This window comes from Lontra canadensis, unplaced genomic scaffold (genome assembly GCF_010015895.1).
Source record: "Lontra canadensis isolate GAN:19392208 unplaced genomic scaffold, GSC_riverotter_1.0 scaffold24, whole genome shotgun sequence".
In the NCBI taxonomy this organism is placed as follows: Eukaryota; Metazoa; Chordata; class Mammalia; order Carnivora; family Mustelidae; genus Lontra; species Lontra canadensis.
In genome coordinates this window covers 7,670,173-7,689,902 of record NW_022631018.1, presented here as the reverse complement: position 1 = coordinate 7,689,902, position 19,730 = coordinate 7,670,173, and the positions used below count along the sequence as shown (strand labels likewise).

The following is a 19,730-nucleotide window of genomic DNA, read 5'->3' as shown; positions in this document are numbered from 1 at the left end:
TGATACATCTTGACATAGGTAATGTGACCCCCAGATGTACTCAGACCTCAGCCTTCCGTATTTTTTAGAACTGCTAGTTGCACCCTACTGTCCCAGGCACTGTGCGAGACTCTCCCATTCTCCCATTCAATCCTTATACCTCTGCCTCCTGTTGGTGATTGTCATCTGTTTTTTTTCCGCACAGCCCCATCTGACCTCTTTCCCAGATAACAGTAATTCTTTTCGTGGGAGAAACTGCTCCTGTCTTACTTCAGACATGTCGTTCTGGTGGGCGCTGCCCATTTCTGGGCTCACCCAACTACCTAGAGGAATGGAGACGTCTGGGATGAGCCAGTGGCCATATACCATCTCCCTGTTCATAGTCAGTGATCTGGGAAGGAACACATAGCTCAAGCCTGGCCAGAGTTTTTCCCCAGTACTTCTCAAACTAGGGTCAGGAGAGAAGTCTTTCCTGTCTTTTGCCTCGACCTCAAAGATGAAAGCACAGGACTACAGCCCTAGACTTCTGGAAGCCGGCAGGCTGAGAGAACAAAGCCATTCTATGATTTTTGAAAAATGTGTAATGCCCTGGATTCACCATTGCAGTATCACACAGAGCAGTTTTACTGCCCTAAAAATACTCTGTGCTTCTCTGTTCATCTCTCAATCATTTCATTTTTTTTAAAAAGCACTTGGGAAATCAGAACAGAATCTTAACATAGAAATTTTTAACCCTGGATACCTGGGTGGCTCAGTCAGCTAAGTGGCTGCTTTCAGCTCAGGTCATGATCCCAGGGTTCTGGGATCAAGTCCCACATCCAGCTCCTTGTTCAGTGGGGAGACGCTTCTCTCTCTACCTCTACCTGCTGCTGCCCCAGCTTGGGCTCTCTCTCTGTCAAACAGATGAATAAAATCTTAGTGGGGGGAAGAAAAGAAATTTTTACCCCTTGGACTAGTGAAACTAGTCTGAGGGCGAGTGGAACCGCAGCCAAATAAGACAATCACCACCACATTCACAGACAAGAGCTCTGCCCCTCACGTGGTCTCTGTGCCCATTTTACAGATGAGGAAACTGAAGCTCAGGGAACTGGAGGCAGTTGCCAAGGATCGAAACCAAGTGTTTTAATTCCAGAGACCTAGTACTCAACTGCCACACCCCAGCGTCTTCCAAGAGTTCCTGAACCCTTTTGATTCTGTAGAAGGAGGGTGTCCCCACGCTAACCCAGGGGACTCCTCTCTTTCGACTCACACCTGCTCCTCCAGCCCTCCCTTCACATGCACATGCAATGTGCGCACCTTCCAACACGTATGACGTCATCGCATGTGTCTTCTCTTCAGGCAAATTCTGAGAAGGCTTTTGTCATAAACCAAGAAGTTCATAAGTTCCGTCCCTTCTCCGGGCTGGTGTTAGTTACGCTTTATAGTTTCATGTATTTATCTATCATACAGGAAATACAGGACACACCCTGCAGTCGGGGCAGAAACTATTTCCAACTAAGATGCCTCCTCCAGAAACCTACAGTTCTCCCAAATAAATCGCACAGCATCACACAGTTGGCAAAGTCCCCGGAAGCCTTCCCGGGGGAGCGCCGGGAAGCATCCATGCCAACAATGTGGTCTTCTTGCCTCTGACCTCGGGCCTCCTTTGATGATTTGCAGGTTCCCAGAAGCTCTCACTCCTGACATGAGCAGAGAACCCAAACAGCAAGGCCGTGAATTTATAGCCTTTTATCTCCTTTCCACTTTAGTCTGTCCTTCTGTGTGTTGGGGGAGGGGTGGGGGGGGCCGTTCCTACTGAACTGCCATCGTGCGACCCAGGATAAGGGAAGCTGTACATGAACGTGGGGTTCTGCCCCGGATATGCCATTGCCACGCATCGCCTTCTCAATACTTCAGCAGCCATGCTGGAAAAAGGCGAAAACTGCTAATTGACCTGTAAGCTGGACCCCAGCGCTTGGAGGCTCCACACCCCGCCCCCTATCCCTGGACTATGGGTTCAGCTTGCCTCTCCCACTCCTAGAGGCTGCTCCAAGGACAGAGCCTGGAGATAGGGATGTGGTGTTAAGAATACCTACACGGTTTATGTGACTGAATCGAGTTAAAGGCCTCTTTATGTACTTTAAAGATTTGGCAGGCAGTGCAGGAAACCATTAGTCTTTTTGCTGCCCGACACAGGCCTCATATAGAGGTTCCCTCGGCTTGTTAGAACTGCCACCTGCCAAGCTGGAGTGGCCTGCCTCTGTCTTCGGTCCCTCCCTGCCCTGTGAGTACAGGGGTCAGTTTCAGATTAAACCTGGAAAGTTCCTGGGAGGGTTAGGAACCCGTACTTGCTGTGTGGCCTTAACCAAGTCTCTCAACTTCTCTGGGCCTCTGTCTCCTCTACAGATAAGAAGAAAGCAACTGGGGTAAGTGTGAACAGTAAGAAGAAGGAGCTGGGAAGGGACAGCTTAGCCACCTTCTTCTGCTGGCTTACCCTCGCTCCAGTGGTCAGATGGATCTCCAGCCCTTTGCTCCCACCTAAGAGACACGCAGAAGGAGAGTCAAGGATTTTCCTGTTTTCCATTCTCATCTCTAAGGCCTCCAAGGGCTCACCTTGAGGGACCCTATACGAGGGTATTTCTATTCTCCACCTTCTTCCAACCTGCCTTTTGTCTTGGAAGCCAATTTCCATGGACTACAGTCAGGGCACCCTCACCTCTGGCTGGTTGGGTTTGGCCAATGGGAGGTGCTGGTGGAGGACTAGACGAGGAAGAGGTAGAAATGAAACTCTCCTGCTGCCTCCCCGCTCTCCTCCCCACTTCCCTGCGTTCCTGGCAGTGGTGGCATTTGGCAATTCCAGCTCTGGTTGGGTCGCCCCCTTCCTTGACTCCAGCTCCCACAGGTTCCATCACCAAGTTCCTTGGCACTCAAAGGACTTCTTGCTGTTGTCAGTCACTGGGGACCTGGCACCTCCTGTCAGTTCCTTTTACCCTGCACACACCTCTGTAGGCAGCCCTTCCATTAACAAACACTTCGAATGTGCTTTCTCTTTTCTGCCATAGCTGTCTGACGCAGACTCTCAGTATCTCTCGGTATGCTTTCCAAACTGGTATTCTAACCAACCCCAGCTATGGACCAGTTCATCTATAAGACCAAGAGGTGAGTTTTGAAGGGACAAAGTATAGAGGTCTTTGCTGCTGGGCCCTTGTCTTCCAGCTGCACACACCCTCTCTCCTCCTCGGTGCAAATGAGTGAGTGGAAAGTCATCTAATGGTTGGCTACTGGCTGACATGTTGTGCCAAACACAATCCTGTTGCTCACCGTAATTATCTCTATTTGTGTATAAGCTGCATTCCTCTGACCATCTGTCTTATTTTTGGTTGACAAACTCCCAAATTCCCTCTCTTTTATTCATACATAATACATGAATGAGTCACAAGTGGGGAAAGTCAACAGGGCTCCTTCTACCTCAGTCTCCTCATCTGTATCAATGGGATAATAAGACTATCAACCTCATAGGGCTGGTGTGAGAATTAAATGAGTAACATCTGTAAGTGTTAAATAGCAGGTGCAAAGTATTATCTAACACTATTATTTTACTCTCTCGTCTGGCTCCTTTTGGCTCACTCTCCTATAGCTTGTATGTAGGAAGGGGAGCAGGGGATCTGGGTAGGAATTCCTAAGCCCTGCCCCTCCACTTTCAATGTTTTCGTCAGCTTTTCCCTCCCCCTCCACATCCCACTGTTGAGTAGATTCCCTTCTTTGCCATCTTTTTATCCCAGAAGTCCCTTATGATCCTTATGTTTTCTGCTTTCAATTCTAGACCATCGGTTTTTAGTTGGTGGCCTAGAGAGCCTCTGAGGCTCCCAAGAAGCCCCCCAGACCTCGGAAAGTGGATATCACTCTAGGTCACACCCTTAGCTTGCTTTTTATCTGTTCAAGCTTCCTTTCAAGGTTCTGTTCGAACAAAGGCTTCCGAGACTTAAAAGAGTTGGAAATCCCTGTTCCAGGATATCGCAACTCTCAGTCTTAATTTCTTTAACCCCATTGCCAAGAAACTTTCTCTACTTCATTCAAATGGTTTGTATTCTTTTCTACTTCCGATGCTCTGAAACAGATATGTGAACAAGCAAATCTTTGTGTACTCGTCTGGGATGTCTTTCCCAGGTGCTCAGCATGGTCAGCCAATATTGTCTCTGTAATTCTCAGGCCTCTAGGGAAGATAACTACAGCACTGTTGAACAAAAGAGACGTTTGAAGGCACTTGACTTTTGCTGGCCCCCTATCCAGCCACTGGAATACTTCCAACCCCAGGAATCAAAAGACTCCTAGGACCCTATCCTGATAAGCCTGGGCCAAGCCTAGTCCTAAGAGCTGCTAGGAGTGAGGGAAATGGGGTAGCAGAAGCTCCCTGGACTGGCTGGGGGTGGGGGGAGCATCACCATCTGAAACTCGCTGTGGGAGTTTGGGGAGGTCCTAACACCTCAACTGGTCAACATACAATTTCTTTATGCAGTTCAAGATCTTGGGCACAGAGACTATGAATATGGGAAGGGAGCAGAAGCCCTCTCTCATTCCAGGCAGATCTCTGCCTGCAATGCCTTTACCTCAGACTGCCACACGCTTCCTCTCATACTTCATTTGTCTCAAATGTTACCTCATGAGAAGTGCCTTAAGACTGGGGACAACATGGCGCCTGGGTGGCTTAATAAGTTAAGCGTCTGCCTTTGGCTCAGGTCATGATCCCAGGGTCCTGGGATCAAGCCCTGCATTGGGTTCCCTGCTCAGTGGGGAGCCTGCTTCTCCCTCTGCTTCTGCCTCTCTTTCTGTCTCTCATGAATAAATAAGCAAAACCTTTAAAAAAAGAAGACAACGACGACAATGATTGGGGGCAAGAGAAGCCCCTACCTTGGGTTCCGAGCTCTCTGGCCCTCTTCTAACCATACCCTTTTCCACAGAGCAAGAAGCCCATGTGCCAAGGGGATGCGCCCACCTCAAGCTCCTGCTCCTCACCCCTCCTTAGATCCTCCTGTGGGTACACAAGACCCTAGAATTCTCCATCCCTGTGGCGCCAGGCCAACTTCTAGAGACTGCATTGACCTTTCCATCCTCTTGAGGAACCAATAAACAGCTATTTGCAGGAGATGTGGATGAAGCTCAGACACATAGACCCAGATATGACAGGGGTGGGCACATGGCCCCTTGAAGTATGGGACAGAGCTGGAATGCAAAGAGTAGGGGGAAGGTCGAGGGCCAGGGACCAGTTACCACCTAAGCCACCCTATTCCAGCACACATCTTGGTGGAGTCGGGGAATTCTAAACTTAAACTTGGCCTTCCAGATTATGATGAAGGTGTATTGTCACAATGAAAGGATAGGAATTGTGCATACCAGTTTCACTTGGTTTGTAATTTTTAAACATGTGGACTTATGATATGTGGGCCTCCACTTGTACTTCTGAGCCTGGCCCTGTAAATCTAGGGATAAACCCATCCCTGACCACACTCTACGAAATAAAATAGCACTTCCTCTGTCACTGTAGTCTCACCCGGTTGTATAGTGCTTCTTGGCATTTGCCACCATTAGATCTATATTTACTTGTATATCCTCTTTCTGTCCCTGTCCCCAGTAGAATGGAAGTGATGACCATAGAGTCTCGGTTTTGTTTACTATCTAATACTTAGTACCTAGAGCGGAGCCTCTGGCACAAAGGAACCACTCAGTAAACGCTGAAGAAGTAATGAGGCCAGGCTCCGACGGCTTACAGATGAGGTGGGCTAACGGAAAAAACACACAGGAAAAAGACCACGCGTGACAACCCTCTGGGGAGCTCTTTCTCGCGGTAAAATCACTCCGCCTAGGAGCTACAAAAGGTGACCAGGGTACGTTTACCATTCAACACCTTATTACACAGGAACTCAAAATTAGTTATCGGGCTCCTTGTGAGAAGGACACCTGAGTACGGAAGGGCTTCGAGGAGACTGGAGAGTTAGATGTAGAGGACCCGGGCTGCTGGGAGCTCCCACTGGAGGAATCGCCGCACAGCCTTACGGGGGTGGCCAGACCCGTGTGCCCAGGAAACCGCGATGGCAGCGCAGTGGCCGCGCCATCCGGCCCAGCGTTTAAGGCGGGGAGGGAACTTCTCCTCCGTGACTGTTGCCCTTGGACGGTCAAAGGCCTCAGCGGTGTGGGCACACGTCATGCCTGCGGGGTCATGATCACAGACCCGGAGACCTTCGTCTTCTCTCTCACCTGCTTCTAACTCACATCTTGTGGCCTGGAGGGAGCCCCAGAACTTTCTTGGTACGGCACGAATCGATCCAATCTATTCCAATTTACTCCTTTTCCGTTAGGTACCGGGCTCGTGAGAAGCTAAATGACCTCCTCGAGTCCCCGGCAGCCACCGGAATACCGGTCCGGGCTTCTGCCGCGGAAACGCCCCGCTCGCTTGGGGGTGGGGGCTCCCGGGCCCCGGCTGCGCTCCCCGCCCGCTGAGGCCGGAGGCGGGAACCCACTAGCCGAGCTCCGCCGCTGCCGCGGACCGCGGGGCGGGGAAGGGGGCGGAGCCGGGCCGCGGAGGGGGCGGGGCCCCAAAGCTCCTCCCCCCGACGGACGCCGGAGGAGCGGCGGAGCGGCCCGGCGCCCACTCGTCCGAAACTGGTGCGCAGTGGTGGGCGCGGCGCCGCAGGATGGGCTGGTGCGGCTGCCGCTCCGGGCCGCCGCCGTCGCGGCTGCAGCTGCTGCTGCTGGTGGCGGTGGCCGGCGCCGGCGCGGCCCCGCGCTCCGCGCTCTACTCGTCCTCTGACCCGCTGACGCTGCTGCAGGCGGACACCGTGCGCGGCGCCGTGCTGGGCTCCCGCAGCGCCTGGGCCGTGGAGTTCTTCGCCTCCTGGTGCGGCCACTGCATCGCCTTCGCCCCGACGTGGAAGGCGCTGGCCAACGACGTCAAAGGTGAGGGGCGGGCCGCTGGGGGGGGTGATCTCCTCGCGCCCCCCGGGGCGACCCCCTCCACCTGCCCAGCCGAGAGTCTCTCCCACCCGGCCCGCCTCCGCCGGCCCCGGGCCTCCGCCCATCTCTTCCTCTCTGCCCCTCGCACTTCCCCCGGGGTTTCCAACCCTCACCTCCATTTTTGGCTCCCGCGCCTCGCAGTGTCTTTCCCCTTGGCCGGTGCCCCGAGCTGCTCCCCACTCCCAGCAGGCCCTCACACCTGCTCTGACTTCCTGTGGGTCCTCAGCCGGCTTAGTGCCCCCATCCCTGCGCTGGCCTCTCCTTTGTTCCTCTAGCAATGCTGACACCTTACGGCCTCCTCTGCTGTCGCCTGTGGCAGTCCCCTTCCTCTCGCTTGGGGACCCGTGTCGCTTCCTGCCGAATTCCCCGGCTGCTGTGGGATCAGTGCTGGGGAGAAAAAGAGTGACATTCCCTCTGCCAACCCCTTGGCTGGTTGACCCAGCTGCTCCATAGACGTTTTTTCCCAGCTTTCCTTTGGAGACAGTGTTCTTGTGTGGGTTCTAGGCCTCTCCCGACCTGCTGCCTGGAGTTCGTTAGCTTTTGGGCCACATCTTCTCTCTTCCTCTTGGCCACGCACCCTCTCAGACCCTTCTGTATTAACCCGTGAACCCAGAGACCTGACTGAAGGCAGCCTCTTGGTGTGTGTTTGCCCTTGCTGTGTTCCTGTTCACTGGCCTGACCCGTAGCACCCTGTGTCCTCGATTCTCAGCCCTCAATTGTGAGACATTCCATTCGTTTACTAACAGCCTGAGGGGTAGAGAGATAACAAGACCACTAAATGTATAGAGATTTGAAAGTGTACGCTATTACAGAAAATGGTAAATTAAAACAACAATAAAGACCTTTAGAACTGAAAAAATATGGTCATAATAGTAGTAAATATTTACAAGTGCTTCCTGTATGTCTGACACCTTTCTGGGTAAGTACATGACATGCATTATCTCCGAGTTTCCTTTCCAGAATTTGAGGATCTCTGTGGTGTCACACAGTTGCCTAGCCCAGATAGTGGGTGTTTGGTGGGTGTGGTGGTGGTGATTTGTTTCTGATTTGCTGTCTCTGAATGAAGCTACTTCCTGATTGTGGTGCTAGCTAGGGCCCTAGCTTGGCTCCCAACTGAAAATGATCACTGAATGAGGACTGTGGGGGTCTTAGGGAATAGGTCTTCTTCTAGAGAGAGAACTGGAACTGCTGTTTCCTTGCTACTCTGTTGGTATTTCCTTTCCTTTTCTTTTTTTTTTTTTTTAAGATTTTCTTTTTTAAAAAATTCATTTGAGAGTGAGAACACAAGCTGGGGCAAGGTCAGAGGGAGAGGGAAAAGCAGACTACCCGCTGAGTGGAGAGCCCAACATGGAACTCCATCCCAGAACCCGGGGATCATGACCTGAGCTGAAGGTAGATGCTTTGCCATCTGAGCCAGCCAGGCACCCCTGGTATTTCTTAATCAGCTCAACCATTCATGGTAGAATAGTGTACTTATAGGTGTTGGTTTTCAAAGTTAGGCTCCCGTGTCCTCCAAGCAGTTCACATAATGGTTACTGAAGGGGCCAGATGGAAAGATGTATACATCTGTTAGCCATGTGGTCCTGGAAAGTTATTTTTAACAAAACCGATGAACCATTTTATCTCTAGTGTACATGTGGACATGTCCGCATGCCTCTCTGGTCCCATCACCTCAGTGTGCCATGTCTCAGCCGCTCTTTACACTGTTTCAGCGATACCAACACATCTGGGCAGGGCAAGGGGGAGGAAGAGTGTTGAACATGGAACTGGAACACCTGAGGGGACATTAGGTGTTCAGGGGACCTTGTGGGCCTGAAAATCACAAAAATCCCCAGATCAGTTTCCACCTTGAGGCTATGAGAGGTCTCTGATGGCTGCAGAAGAACTTAATCTAGAAGACTCTTCTATCTTAAGAATGCTGGAGGGAAGGTTAGCTTCCAGCTGACTCATGTGTTTGACCTCTTGCAACCCAGAGTTTTCCAGTGAATTGCATAGCCAGACACTGACCCAGCTTACTCCTGGGTGAGGGTTGCCACTTCCAAAAGGGGTCTTGCCCTAGGGCATGGAGTGACAGTCTTCCCCTAAAAAATGCAAATCGAAACTCAATCTCCAGGAAGGACAATGGAAGCACCAAAGTCTGTAGAGATGAACCACAGTCAGTGGGAAGTAGGAAACCGGAGATCTCCCAGGAGCCACGGGGACGGCCTTAACAAGATTGCGTTGGCACTGGGGTGGGGAGTGGGGGGAGACCAGTGGCTGAATCTGGTATCAGCCTGCGATTATAGAGACTTCCCCCACTCCAGTCCAAGGGTAAGGACCTGCTGGGAAGCCAGGGTTGTTCTCACATTATCTCTGTATTACTGAGTTTCTTTGAGAAAATGGTTGTGGGCCAGCACAGGGCTCAAACACCATCTGGGGTTGTTGGAGTGTGCCCCCTGCCTTCTGCCAATGGTAAGAGTGTCTGGGGTAGGAGCAGTGGGAGTAGTGTGGAAGGTCATGGGGGGGAGAAACATTTTGCAACCCTGCCCAGCTGGCCTCGCATTTCATCTTGACTGTCTAGGGCCCCTTTATTCAGTGACTTGTGGGACGGCTTCTCTGGGGCAGTTGTCCCGATGGCCAGAGCGCTGGCTTCTAAAGATCTGGTCATCCCTTTCTATTCCAGGACAGCTCTTCTTGTGTCACCGTATGTTTGGGAAATTGATTGTGTTCATCTTAATCTTCATTACTCTTCACTGGCTAATCAATCCATAAATATTTGTTGAGTGACCTCTGTGTGCAGAATACTGTTTACATTGCAGTTTGGGAAATGAGCTACACATAGCGGGAGAATTGAGAATTGACAGCAGGGAGAATCCACGTTCGGGAAAGGCCAAAAGAGTGGCTCAGCCATTTCTGGTCAGAGCTCAGGGCAGGGTAGAGTCACAGAGGGCTAATCTGTCACCAGGCCTTCATTCAAGCAGTTATTTATTACACACTTGCCTTATACACTTGCCTATGGGCCTTTGGAGGCCACTAGTGCGCATAGATATACACTTTATGAAAAAATATCTGTGCATTCGATGGGGGATTTTTGCTGTTGTTTTTAAGAAGTGAGTAACGCGCCCAACATTGTACAGATGCTGGAGGAGGTTCTTGAACCCGTTTCTTTGGCTCTAGAACCTAGGCAGGTGGAGAGGTGGGCGAAGGAGGAGGAGTCCTCCGGGCTGGGAAAGTGCCCTCTGCCAAGCCACGGAGACGGCATTTATAAGGTGTGGATGTTTGGGTAACACTGAACAGTGGTGGTTTGCCATCTTTTCTTTTCCATGGTGTAGGCCACCTCTCTTGTACCCCTGTGAATGCCTTAGTGCGGAGCCTGGCACAGGGTAGGAGCCCACTGGACCCTTACGCAGGCCAATGGTATGACCCTCACAGGAGTCCTAATGAGAATGTAGTGACCAAGCCTGCTGCTTGTGCTATGGCTTTCCTGGACTCGGCCCTGGGGTGTCAGCCAGGTGTGAATGCCAGGGAAGGCATTTTGTCTATCCTATGACCTCACTGCCCAGAAGTCTGCAGCAGGGAGGAAGGGATGCTGTGGTGAGGGCAGGGACTGGCTAACTCCCTGTCGGGAGGACTCCTGGAGACTTGGATGGAGGTCTGGTTCTCACCACTTGACTAGTTCTTGCTGGTTTGGGTGGATCTGGCCTCTGTCTTAATAGGAGCTTGCTTAACATGGGAAGGACTCATGGGTGTTTGTTCGAGTTGGAAAGGACAGGAGAGACCATCTATCCTGGTCTTTGTTGGACCCATGAGGCGCAGAAAGGAGACACGTGGAGCTCATGGTGGCCACTTCTGGCTATAAGCAAGTCATGTGACTCTGGGTCCATGCCCCTTCCTGGAGTGGTGAGTGGGGGCAGGGATACTGCCTCTGACTCCAGAAGGAGCCCATGACCCCCACCCCCTCACTACAGGGCGCCTCCTTACTTGCCACCCAGAGACCATAGATGTCCCCACCCTTCCCTTCTCCATGTGCTCACTCTGCTGTTAATAGAGTAATAGAGAAATTACTTTGCCAGGGCTGTAATTGCACCAGGAGACTTTTTTCTCCCCAAGAGTAGGGCTGGGCTGATACTGCTAATGTTAGGTGTTAAGCCTGCAGGTGGTGATGTGTAAGTCACCTGACACTTGAGAAAGCCTCCCTTGCCCGGTTCTATTCCCCGCGGACAACAGCGCACTTTACTTACTTGCAGCTTTGCATTACTGGTGGACCGCCCAGAAAACGGTGCTCTCCGTTCCGTGTACCGGGACTAGAATGAATGGTCAGGCCCATGATGATTAGTAGCAAACCAGCTGTTCATTGTCACTATGGCTTATCAAGGTATTGACATTGATATTCCTGAGAAACATTCCTTAGCCAGGACTCTGAGCACCTGACTGGCCCCAGCCTACCCCCCACCCACCTCCCACGGTACCTGGGGCGGGTAAGCAGAGGCACCGGTTCCATTTCACAGAGGGACAGGGAATCAAGTTATAAAGAAAGATAAGGAGTCAAAGAGCGACCCGGGAGCAAGGGGCTGATATTCCCAGGCATCCCTTCCCCCGGTCCCAACTAGGAACGCCCCACTCTGCCCCACCCTCCCTGGCTTTCCTGCTTGGGAAGCCGGCAGAGTAGCTCTGCTGTCCCGTCTTGGGCCCTCCTGAGACCAGAGGTTCAGATCCCAGATTCACCACTGATGCAGTGCACCTCGGGCATGGTTCTCGGGTAGTTCTTTCACAGGGGAGGAAAGCAGGTCTGGAGAGAATAGCTTCTGTCTCTCCCTGGAGGGTCGTTGCACACTGAATGAGATAAGTTAGGCACAACGAACTCTTCGCCAACTCTCCGTACGTGTCATCTACGTCATCTACGAGCCGAGTCACTGACAGTGACTGGGGGCTTGAGTTAGAGTCCTGTGTCGCTTGAGGACAGCAGTGTTTTTACCATTGTCTCTTGCATGGCGAAGGTTGTGATCAAAGAGCAAAAATAGAAGGGTAATATCCTGCCTCGGGCGAGGGGGCGAGGGAAGAGAAGTAGGTTTGAGTCTGGGGCCCTTGGAAAACTTGGAGGCTTCAGTGCTTTTTTTAGAGTCGTGGGGAGGGTGCGTCCCCCCCATCCAGGGGGAGTAGTGGAGAGAGGTCATCTAGGGCATGCTGTAGATAACCCCCTGAGTGCTAGCTCCCTGTTCTCTCCCCTCCCCATCCCTTCAGCCTTCGTGCCCCAATGGCAGGGGGCAGACTCTGGCCCCAGGGATGGTGGCCTGTACTCTCGGAGAGGACAGGAGCAGCTGAGGCCTTCAGTCCTTGGTCACCTAGCCAAGTGGCTTTGTGAGACCCCTGCCGGTGGCCCTCGCTGGTGGAAGGACAAGAAATTGTTCCCCTTCCACCCTTTTGTCTGATCAACTTACTCTTTTGAGAGATCTCTCCTGAGGGTCTCCCTGCACAAGGTGACCAGAGCCCAAGATGGAGGACAGACAGAGCCAAGTCTAGAGTGTGGCAGATGGCTGTAGGGGGTGACCTGGGCCTCCCTTGAGTAGGGAAGAAGCCACAGAAGGGCAGCCTGGGGTGCTCTTGCCTGTGATCCAGGACAAAACCCTATCCCTAGGCAGCTCTTCTCGTGTGCCTCACCTTTAGCCCTCGCCTGGACCCATTAGGCTGGGGCAGAGCTGGGAGACCCCGTTCTGGCACTGGAGCTGTTGAGAGCCAGGCCCTGGCCTGGGTCGACTGTGTCATGTGGTCAGAGGTCACCTAGTGTGGGTTGCATTGTCGGGAGGCCGGGCAGGGATGCAAAAATGAAGAAGCATTTAGGGATGGACAGGCTTGTGACCATGGAGGTGGCCAGAGCAGGGCCCTGAACACGTCACTCACCCAGGCGGGCCCCCTGTCAGCTAAGTGACAAGCTTGTAGTCAGTCTCTCCCCTTGGTCCCCAGGGCTGGCCTACCCCATTTCCGCACCCAGTTAGAGCTCTGAGCTACATGTTGGGCCCAGGCCATCACCACTCCACGGTGTGTGTGGAGCTTGCCTTCCAGCCCAAGCAGGCTTGCCGTAACAGGAACTTTGGTAGGTGCCCGAGGGGCCCCTGACCCAGGCTCAGGGGGCCTGCCTGGTAGAGAAGTCGGTTTTCTGTTTCACAGATCTTGGGCCGGGGCCCAGAATGGTGCCATTATTTCCTCTGCCAGTGAGTTTCAGTGGAGGGAGGCCGGCAGCCTGGAGCCTGTTGCAGGAGCGGGTGCCCAGGCAGCTCAGGGAGCCTTTCATCTATCTCCTTCCAGACTCTGGCTTCAGGGCTTCTTTCCCGGTGGTCCCTCGCTTCCAGGTGCCTTTCCCTCCCTCTCTGGCGGGGGAGCCAGTCCTCACCACCTGTGTGCCACCCGGGCAAGCGGGGCTGACTGCCAGTACCTTCCCGAGCATCCACTCGGAGTTGCAAACCTTCATCCTTCTGGAACTGATGCTCTCTAGAGGGCAGCAGGGACAGAGGCCATGTCAGGGGTCGCCGGGGGTTCAAGCTCATCTCACATCTTTCTTCAGCCCCTGCAGCCTCCGTGCCCCCGCCCTCCCCCCCCGCCCAGAATAATGGAGAAACACAGATGCCGTCCCAGGAGAGCCCGCCCTGTGCTACTTAGCCACGTCCTAAGCACGGACTGAGTGTGGGATGACCAGACCATCTCAGCGTTCCTGAGGAAGGGATGACCTTCCTCGGGAGAGCCCCAGGGGCAGGTGCTCTGGGCATTGGTGTGGCTGGAGTGTGGCACGGGGCAGGTGAGCAGGCAGAGGTGCCGGCCCCTCTTACTGACCTCATTGTTTTTCTTTTCCTTCCAGACTGGAGACCCGCCCTGAACCTCGCTGCCCTGGACTGTGCTGATGAGACCAATAGTGCAGTCTGCAGAGACTTCAACATCCCCGGCTTCCCGACCGTGAGGGTGCGTGACAGGGGCGGGGGAGCAGGTGTGCTGCTGGAGGAGCGTGTGGCCGGCTGCCGCATGGCCCCCTAGCCCCTGAGCTCCGTGGTGTCCTCCCGTGCTTCTGGGCTTGATCAGCTTTGGTCACAGCCGCTGGGGCACTGTCCCCGTGCTGGAGAGACCCCTGCCACAGAGGCAGACAGGGGTATGAATTGGGAGGTTCGTTGGGTCTGGCAAGTTCTGCCCTTTAAAAAGGAAGGGGCTGTGGCAGGGGAGGGTAGTTATGATGGGCTGGTTTCAGCTACTCTGATTTGAGCTGTGAGGTGGTTATCGCCTGGGCTGGTGAGATCCCGCAGCTCCCAAGGGCCTCTTTCCATTTCTTCTCCCTCCTGACTCCCAGCCTTAGAGGCCTGCTCTAACCCTATAAACCCCAGTTCGGGCTCTGACCTGCTCATGGTCAAGATCAGATTCAGGAGGCCTGATGATCTTCCAGAAAATACCAGCAAGCTTCCTCCTCATCAGGCAAGTGCCTTGAATCCAGGTAGCTCAGAAGTGACCTGTCCGGGTAGCCTCACTCCGTGGTCAAACGCCAGTGCCTCAGGCAGCAGAGATCCCCATCACGGGAGCCATCACACCCGGCACATGAGGGCTCTGTCACCCCGGCTCTGGCTGAAAGTAGCGTGAGCTCTCCAGTGAGGCCTTGTCTGACAACCTGCCCACTGTGGGACATCGACAGCTTAATTACCATCTGAACAACTTCCAGGGCTCTGGGAAGCCGAGAAGGGCAAGGCTGTGCAGTTACACTCAGTGGCCTTCCAAGGGCTCAGGCCCAGCTATAATGCAATTAGTTTGCTTCCAAATTAAAGAATCAGAACCTCTCTCCCTACCTCCAGCTGTAATTAGCCTCTTTCTACCAGAATGGCATCTAGAAAAGCATTTCTTCTATAACCACTAAGAATAATCCGGAAAGGCCTCTGAAAGCTAAAATGCCAAGTATTGTCCCCTGAACAAGATATCTGAGCTCAGGGTCCTCAAGTTCCAAGCAGAACCATGAGCCGAATCTCAGCCTAATTACTCCAAGAGAATTTGTCTGGAAAGCCTGACTCCAGCAGGAATGTCCAGCTTGAACTCCATGTGACCTTTCTGTTCCTCATGCCCAGTGAAATCCTTCTGGGCTCAAGATCCCCACAGACTGAGAGGGCTCCATCCAACGTTCTTGTTACCGCTTGGGGCCAGTGCTAGGCCCCAGGTTTAGCCGAGACCAGGCTGGTCTGGCGAACAGGTCCTGCCATATCACTTAGAGGTCCCAGGAGAGAGATGGCTTATCAGTCATCTCTTTCAAGTCAAAGACCTCCCTGGCAGGGCCATTGCTTTACCATATCCTCGTCCTAAAACATGTAACTGAAAATATTCCAAATTACTCTTCGGGGGCGGACGAGGATCTCTGTTGCTTTGGCTGAACCAGGGTGAGCAGCCCTGTGTGAAAAGTTGTGGGAAAACCGGTGCGTCTGGAAGAGTCCTCATTCACAGGCTGCTGCTTTTCTCAGCGAGGACTGGCCCTGGGGGTCCAGCCCCCTGGGAATGGGACGGGCATTGGTGCCAGGGCCGGGTGAGGACATCTGGAGGAAGGAAGCAGGTTCTGTGGGACCTGGCACCTGAGGCTTGGTGTTTCTACCTGGGAGAGGCTGGGGCTCGGTGGGTGTGAGGGAGGTCCCCAAGTTCCCGGCGCCTACCCAAGTCACGCAGCACACGCAGCCCGAATGCCTCGTATGATTAATCATGTCCTGCCCCACCCAGCTGGCTGTGGGATGCGAGCTGGGAGGGCCCGGAGCTGGTTGTCTAGACCTTCCCCAGCCTCCACACGGGCAGTGCCTGGCTGGGCCTGGCAGTTCACTTTCAGCCGGGAGAGGCCCTCAGTGCCCTGTCCTCTGGCCTCTACCCCAGGGGCCAAGTGCTTCTAGATCCCGCTGGGTCTCTGCTCTAAGGCGCGACCGAGTAAGATACGTACACTTCACAGAGAGACCCAGACGTTGGTTTGTGTGTGATCGCCAGCTCGAAAGTTTCATAAAACGATATTCATTCTTTCTAAATGCAGTACACGCTACTATTTTCTATTCCATATATTTTTTAAATTAATTTTTCTTTTAATACTAGCTGTGATTCACTAAATTGATGCTACAGTTTAGGTTGCTTCTAATGTTTGCAAAAGGCCGCTCTCTACAGATCGTAGATCTCCACAGAGTCTGGCGTGCCTGTGGGCATCATGGCTGGACTCCCTGGAAAGCGGTGCAGACCCTCCAGGTCAGCCTGGCTGCCAGTGGGCTGGAGAGAGCACCCTGTGGCCCTGTCTGCTGCGTCCCAGGGGCTGGGCGGGTCCTCACTCCTATGCATAAAGGCTGTGAGAACTCTAAGATGAGGGCACACACTGAACAGGGGAAGAGAGAGTGTTGCTGGTATGATGGACACAGACCCACACATGAGTCTGGGCCACCCCCAGGTACATATGTCATTGTCCCTTTCCTCCGACTCCTGCCCCTTGTCACCATTTGCAGGCAATGAGCTTCCACTAGCCCAGCCTGTTTAGCAAACACCAGGCCCTGCAGGGCCTGCTGTGTCAGGGGCCCTTCAGACCAGCCGAGCTCAGCGGGAAGAAAACAAAGGTGTGGGGGAGGGAGGGAGGAACTAGCTGGCAGCAGGTTCCTGCTGGCGCTTAGGGAACCTAGAGGCTGGACCTCGAGGGGAGGGGCCTTGCCATGGGCCACAGGAGTGCCCTCAGGGGGTCATCCATCAGGACCCCTTGTAGCCAAAGGTCCAGCTGGGATTAAGATTGCAGAAAGCATCAACATTGGGGTGGGAGAGGACAGAAATCTCCCCTTTGCAAGATCCTTAGGTAATTGATGTGGGTTCAAATTCTGGTCCCACAGCTTACTACTGTATGTACTCGATATGACTCAGAGTGTTTAACAGTGCCTCGGCGACAGGCCTCAGTTTCCTTCATCTCTAAAAAGTGGGATGATAGAATCTATACCTAATAGGATTGTTGCCAAGTGTGAAGTGAGGTCTTACACGCGAGAGGGAGGAGACACCGGGTGGTATTACTTGGAGTTCAGTTAATGTCACTCGGCTTCCTTCCCGCTGTCCTGTCTCCTCCCTAAGTCACCCTGTGGAGCTCCCGGTAGCTCCTCTGTGGGTGCTGCATTTAGGCCGTCCGTCTGTCCATCCATCAGCAGCTGTTGAGTGAGTTGAGTGAGTACTTGCTGGGGCCCGGCTCAGTGCTCACCAGCCCGCCGGCAGGCGGTGAGTGATCCGTATGCGGTAGATGCCAGAGGAGCTCACCTGGGCTCACTGAGCCCTTTCCCTCACATGTCAGAGAAGAGGGGACTTCCACTCGGTATTGGAGGATGTATGGGTCTGGGCTAGGAGGGGAGGAATGCCAGCCGGGGAGGAGGTAAGAGCAGAGGCCCTGTGTGGGCAGAAGTGTGTCACAAGTTGAGAAGACTGGTCTGGCTGGGGCAGAGGCTCCTGGGCAGGGTTGAGGCAGGGCTGAGGCAGGGCTATGGCAGGGCCCCGAACTCAGGGCTGGGAGGTGGATACGCTTTGGGGGTACAGAGGCTCGGCTGTTACCTTATGTGGCTCTTGTGATGGGGGAGGTGTCAGAGGGGGTGACTCCTGCCTCTCTCTGGAGGAAGAATATGGGCCCCCACCCCCCTGCTGTCCTCCGGCCTCCTCCACAATCAGTCTCCAGCGTAGGAATGGTTAGGCGTGTGGATCCTCCTGGGCTCACTGTAAGCTGTTTGGAGATGGGGTCATTTTCCTTGGAACTTGTTTTAAAAGCTGGGCCTCAGTGTCATTGATGGTTGCTGCTGGGAAGCGTGCTGCCCGTTCAGCCTTGACTCCTAGAAAGGAAGGTGCTCCTTGATATTGGTGTTGATTTTTGACAGTTTGGTAAGACCCAGCTTATGCCTTTGGGGAGCCATGGAGGCCTTCCAGGAGCACCAGCGCTGGGGAGAGCAGAGGCTAGTGATGGAAGGAAAGGGTCCCGGTGCCAACCGCTCCTGGAAAAAAGAAGACTCACTGCTGACATCTTAAATACCTGTTCCCAAGGAGTGGTGGTGGTTTCCCCTAGGGAGGCACACGCCTCCAACAGCTGACTTAAGAAGGATGCCTTTTAATAGGAGGACAAAAATGTGCCCCGACTAGATTTTAATATGATTTTCACATGAGCATCTATGGTGATCAAAGGACAGAGAGGTTCTCTGTTGGACTGAACAGATGTCTTCTGAGTACTTCCATGTCCTAGACACTGTGAGGCTTGCCGAGATGCCGAAGTGTGGTCCTGTCCTCAAGAAAGTTCAGGTTCGGGGCACCTGGGTGGCTCAGTGGGTTAAGCCTCTGCCCTTCAGCTCAGGTCATGATCACCGGGTCCTGGGATTGAGCCCTGCATCGGACCCTCTGCTCGGCAGGGAGCCTGCTTCCCCATCTCTCTCTACCTGCCTCTCTGCCTACTTTTGATCTCTTTCTCTCTGTCAAATAAATAAATAAAATCTTAAAAAAAAAAAGAAAGAAAGAAAGAAAGGAAAGAAAGTTCAGGTTCCAGGCCCATCATAGCCAAAGTGTAGGAAAGAAGGGCAGTGGAAGGTAAGTTTCAGAGTTTGGGTCAGATCCTGGAAAGCTTTGAGCACAGTGAGTTTGGACATTATTCACTGGTAATGGGGAGTCGTGGAAGAGATTTGAGGAGGAGGGACACGATCAGACTAGAACAGTGCCACTAAGCAAAGTGCAATGAGGAGCAGTTGGAGAACAAAAAGACGGAGCAGATGAACATTTCTGAGCTCACAGACTGGTAGGGACTGTTGCATTAGTCTAGGAAATAGGTGGTAAGCCCTGGTCCGGACAAGGCAGCCGGCCCAGAGCAGTGCTAAAGAATCACAAGGTCAAATTCATAGATCTTGTCCTCTGACTGGCAGATGGAGGTTGCGGGGGAGAAGATGCTGGTCTGGTTAATGGGGAGGACATGGGGTGAGACAAGGAACACAGATGGAGAAACAAGTTGGGGGAGGGATGATGACTCAGTCTTGGTTGGGGGGCTGGTACCCGTGTGGAGGGCACCAGGAGGAAACAAGTCTAGGACAGGTGAGGACTTGAGACAGAGGGTTCAGATGGCAAATCATTTAGACCAAGTACATGATGTTGGCAAGGAAGATAAACAGTAGGCTTGTTTGTTCACTCATTTACTTGCTCCCTCATTCAAAAACATGGACACACACACACACACACACACACACACACACACACATATGTTTGTGACAGTACTTCCCAGAGAAGAGTGTTGAGCTGATACGTGGCAGGAGGAGAGCCTGGGGCAAGAGATCTTGGGGGCAGTAGACAGGAAAGGAGTCAGGGGAGTGGCTAGGACAGGGCTAGGGGAAGGCTGGGAAGGTGGCCAAGCAGGCCTGGTCAGTGTCAGATGAATCAAGGGAGGTGGCAGCAGGAAGGCCAAGGAGCAGCACATCAGCATATGTGGTACCAAACTTGGCAGACCCTGGCCATGTGGGGAGGGCAGGCAGTGCCACCATGAGACACAGCAGAGAAAGCAAGTGGCGGGGGTGGGGTACAGTGGGATCAGAGAGGGGCAGTTGGAGAGGCAGAGCAGACACTGCTTCGAGAAATCTGTCAGCGCAGGGAATTGGGACATGCCGTAACTGGAGCAGAGAGGAGGGCCTCTCTCGATTCCCATCTGCCTGTCCTTCCTGTCCCTTTTTTTTTTTTTTTTTTTTTTTTTTTTTAAGGAATTAGATTAAAAGGATCGGAATCTACTTGCAGGCCTAGGGAAGTTGCTGGCAGAAAGGGGAAAG

General features: G+C 53.2%; 1 protein-coding gene across 1 annotated transcript in view; it reads left to right on the top strand.

Moving 5' to 3' along the window:
• Window positions 1–6,498: 6,498 nt before the first annotated feature.
• The window catches only part of QSOX1 (quiescin sulfhydryl oxidase 1), a 34,272-nt gene continuing 21,040 nt past the window's right edge, over window positions 6,499–19,730 (top strand). Inside the window, exons 1-2 of the mRNA XM_032862721.1 lie at window positions 6,499–6,909; window positions 13,796–13,896. Coding sequence (XP_032718612.1) covers window positions 6,648–6,909; window positions 13,796–13,896 — 363 coding nt within the window. The 5' untranslated portion in view covers window positions 6,499–6,647. The remainder of the gene's footprint in view (window positions 6,910–13,795; window positions 13,897–19,730) is intronic.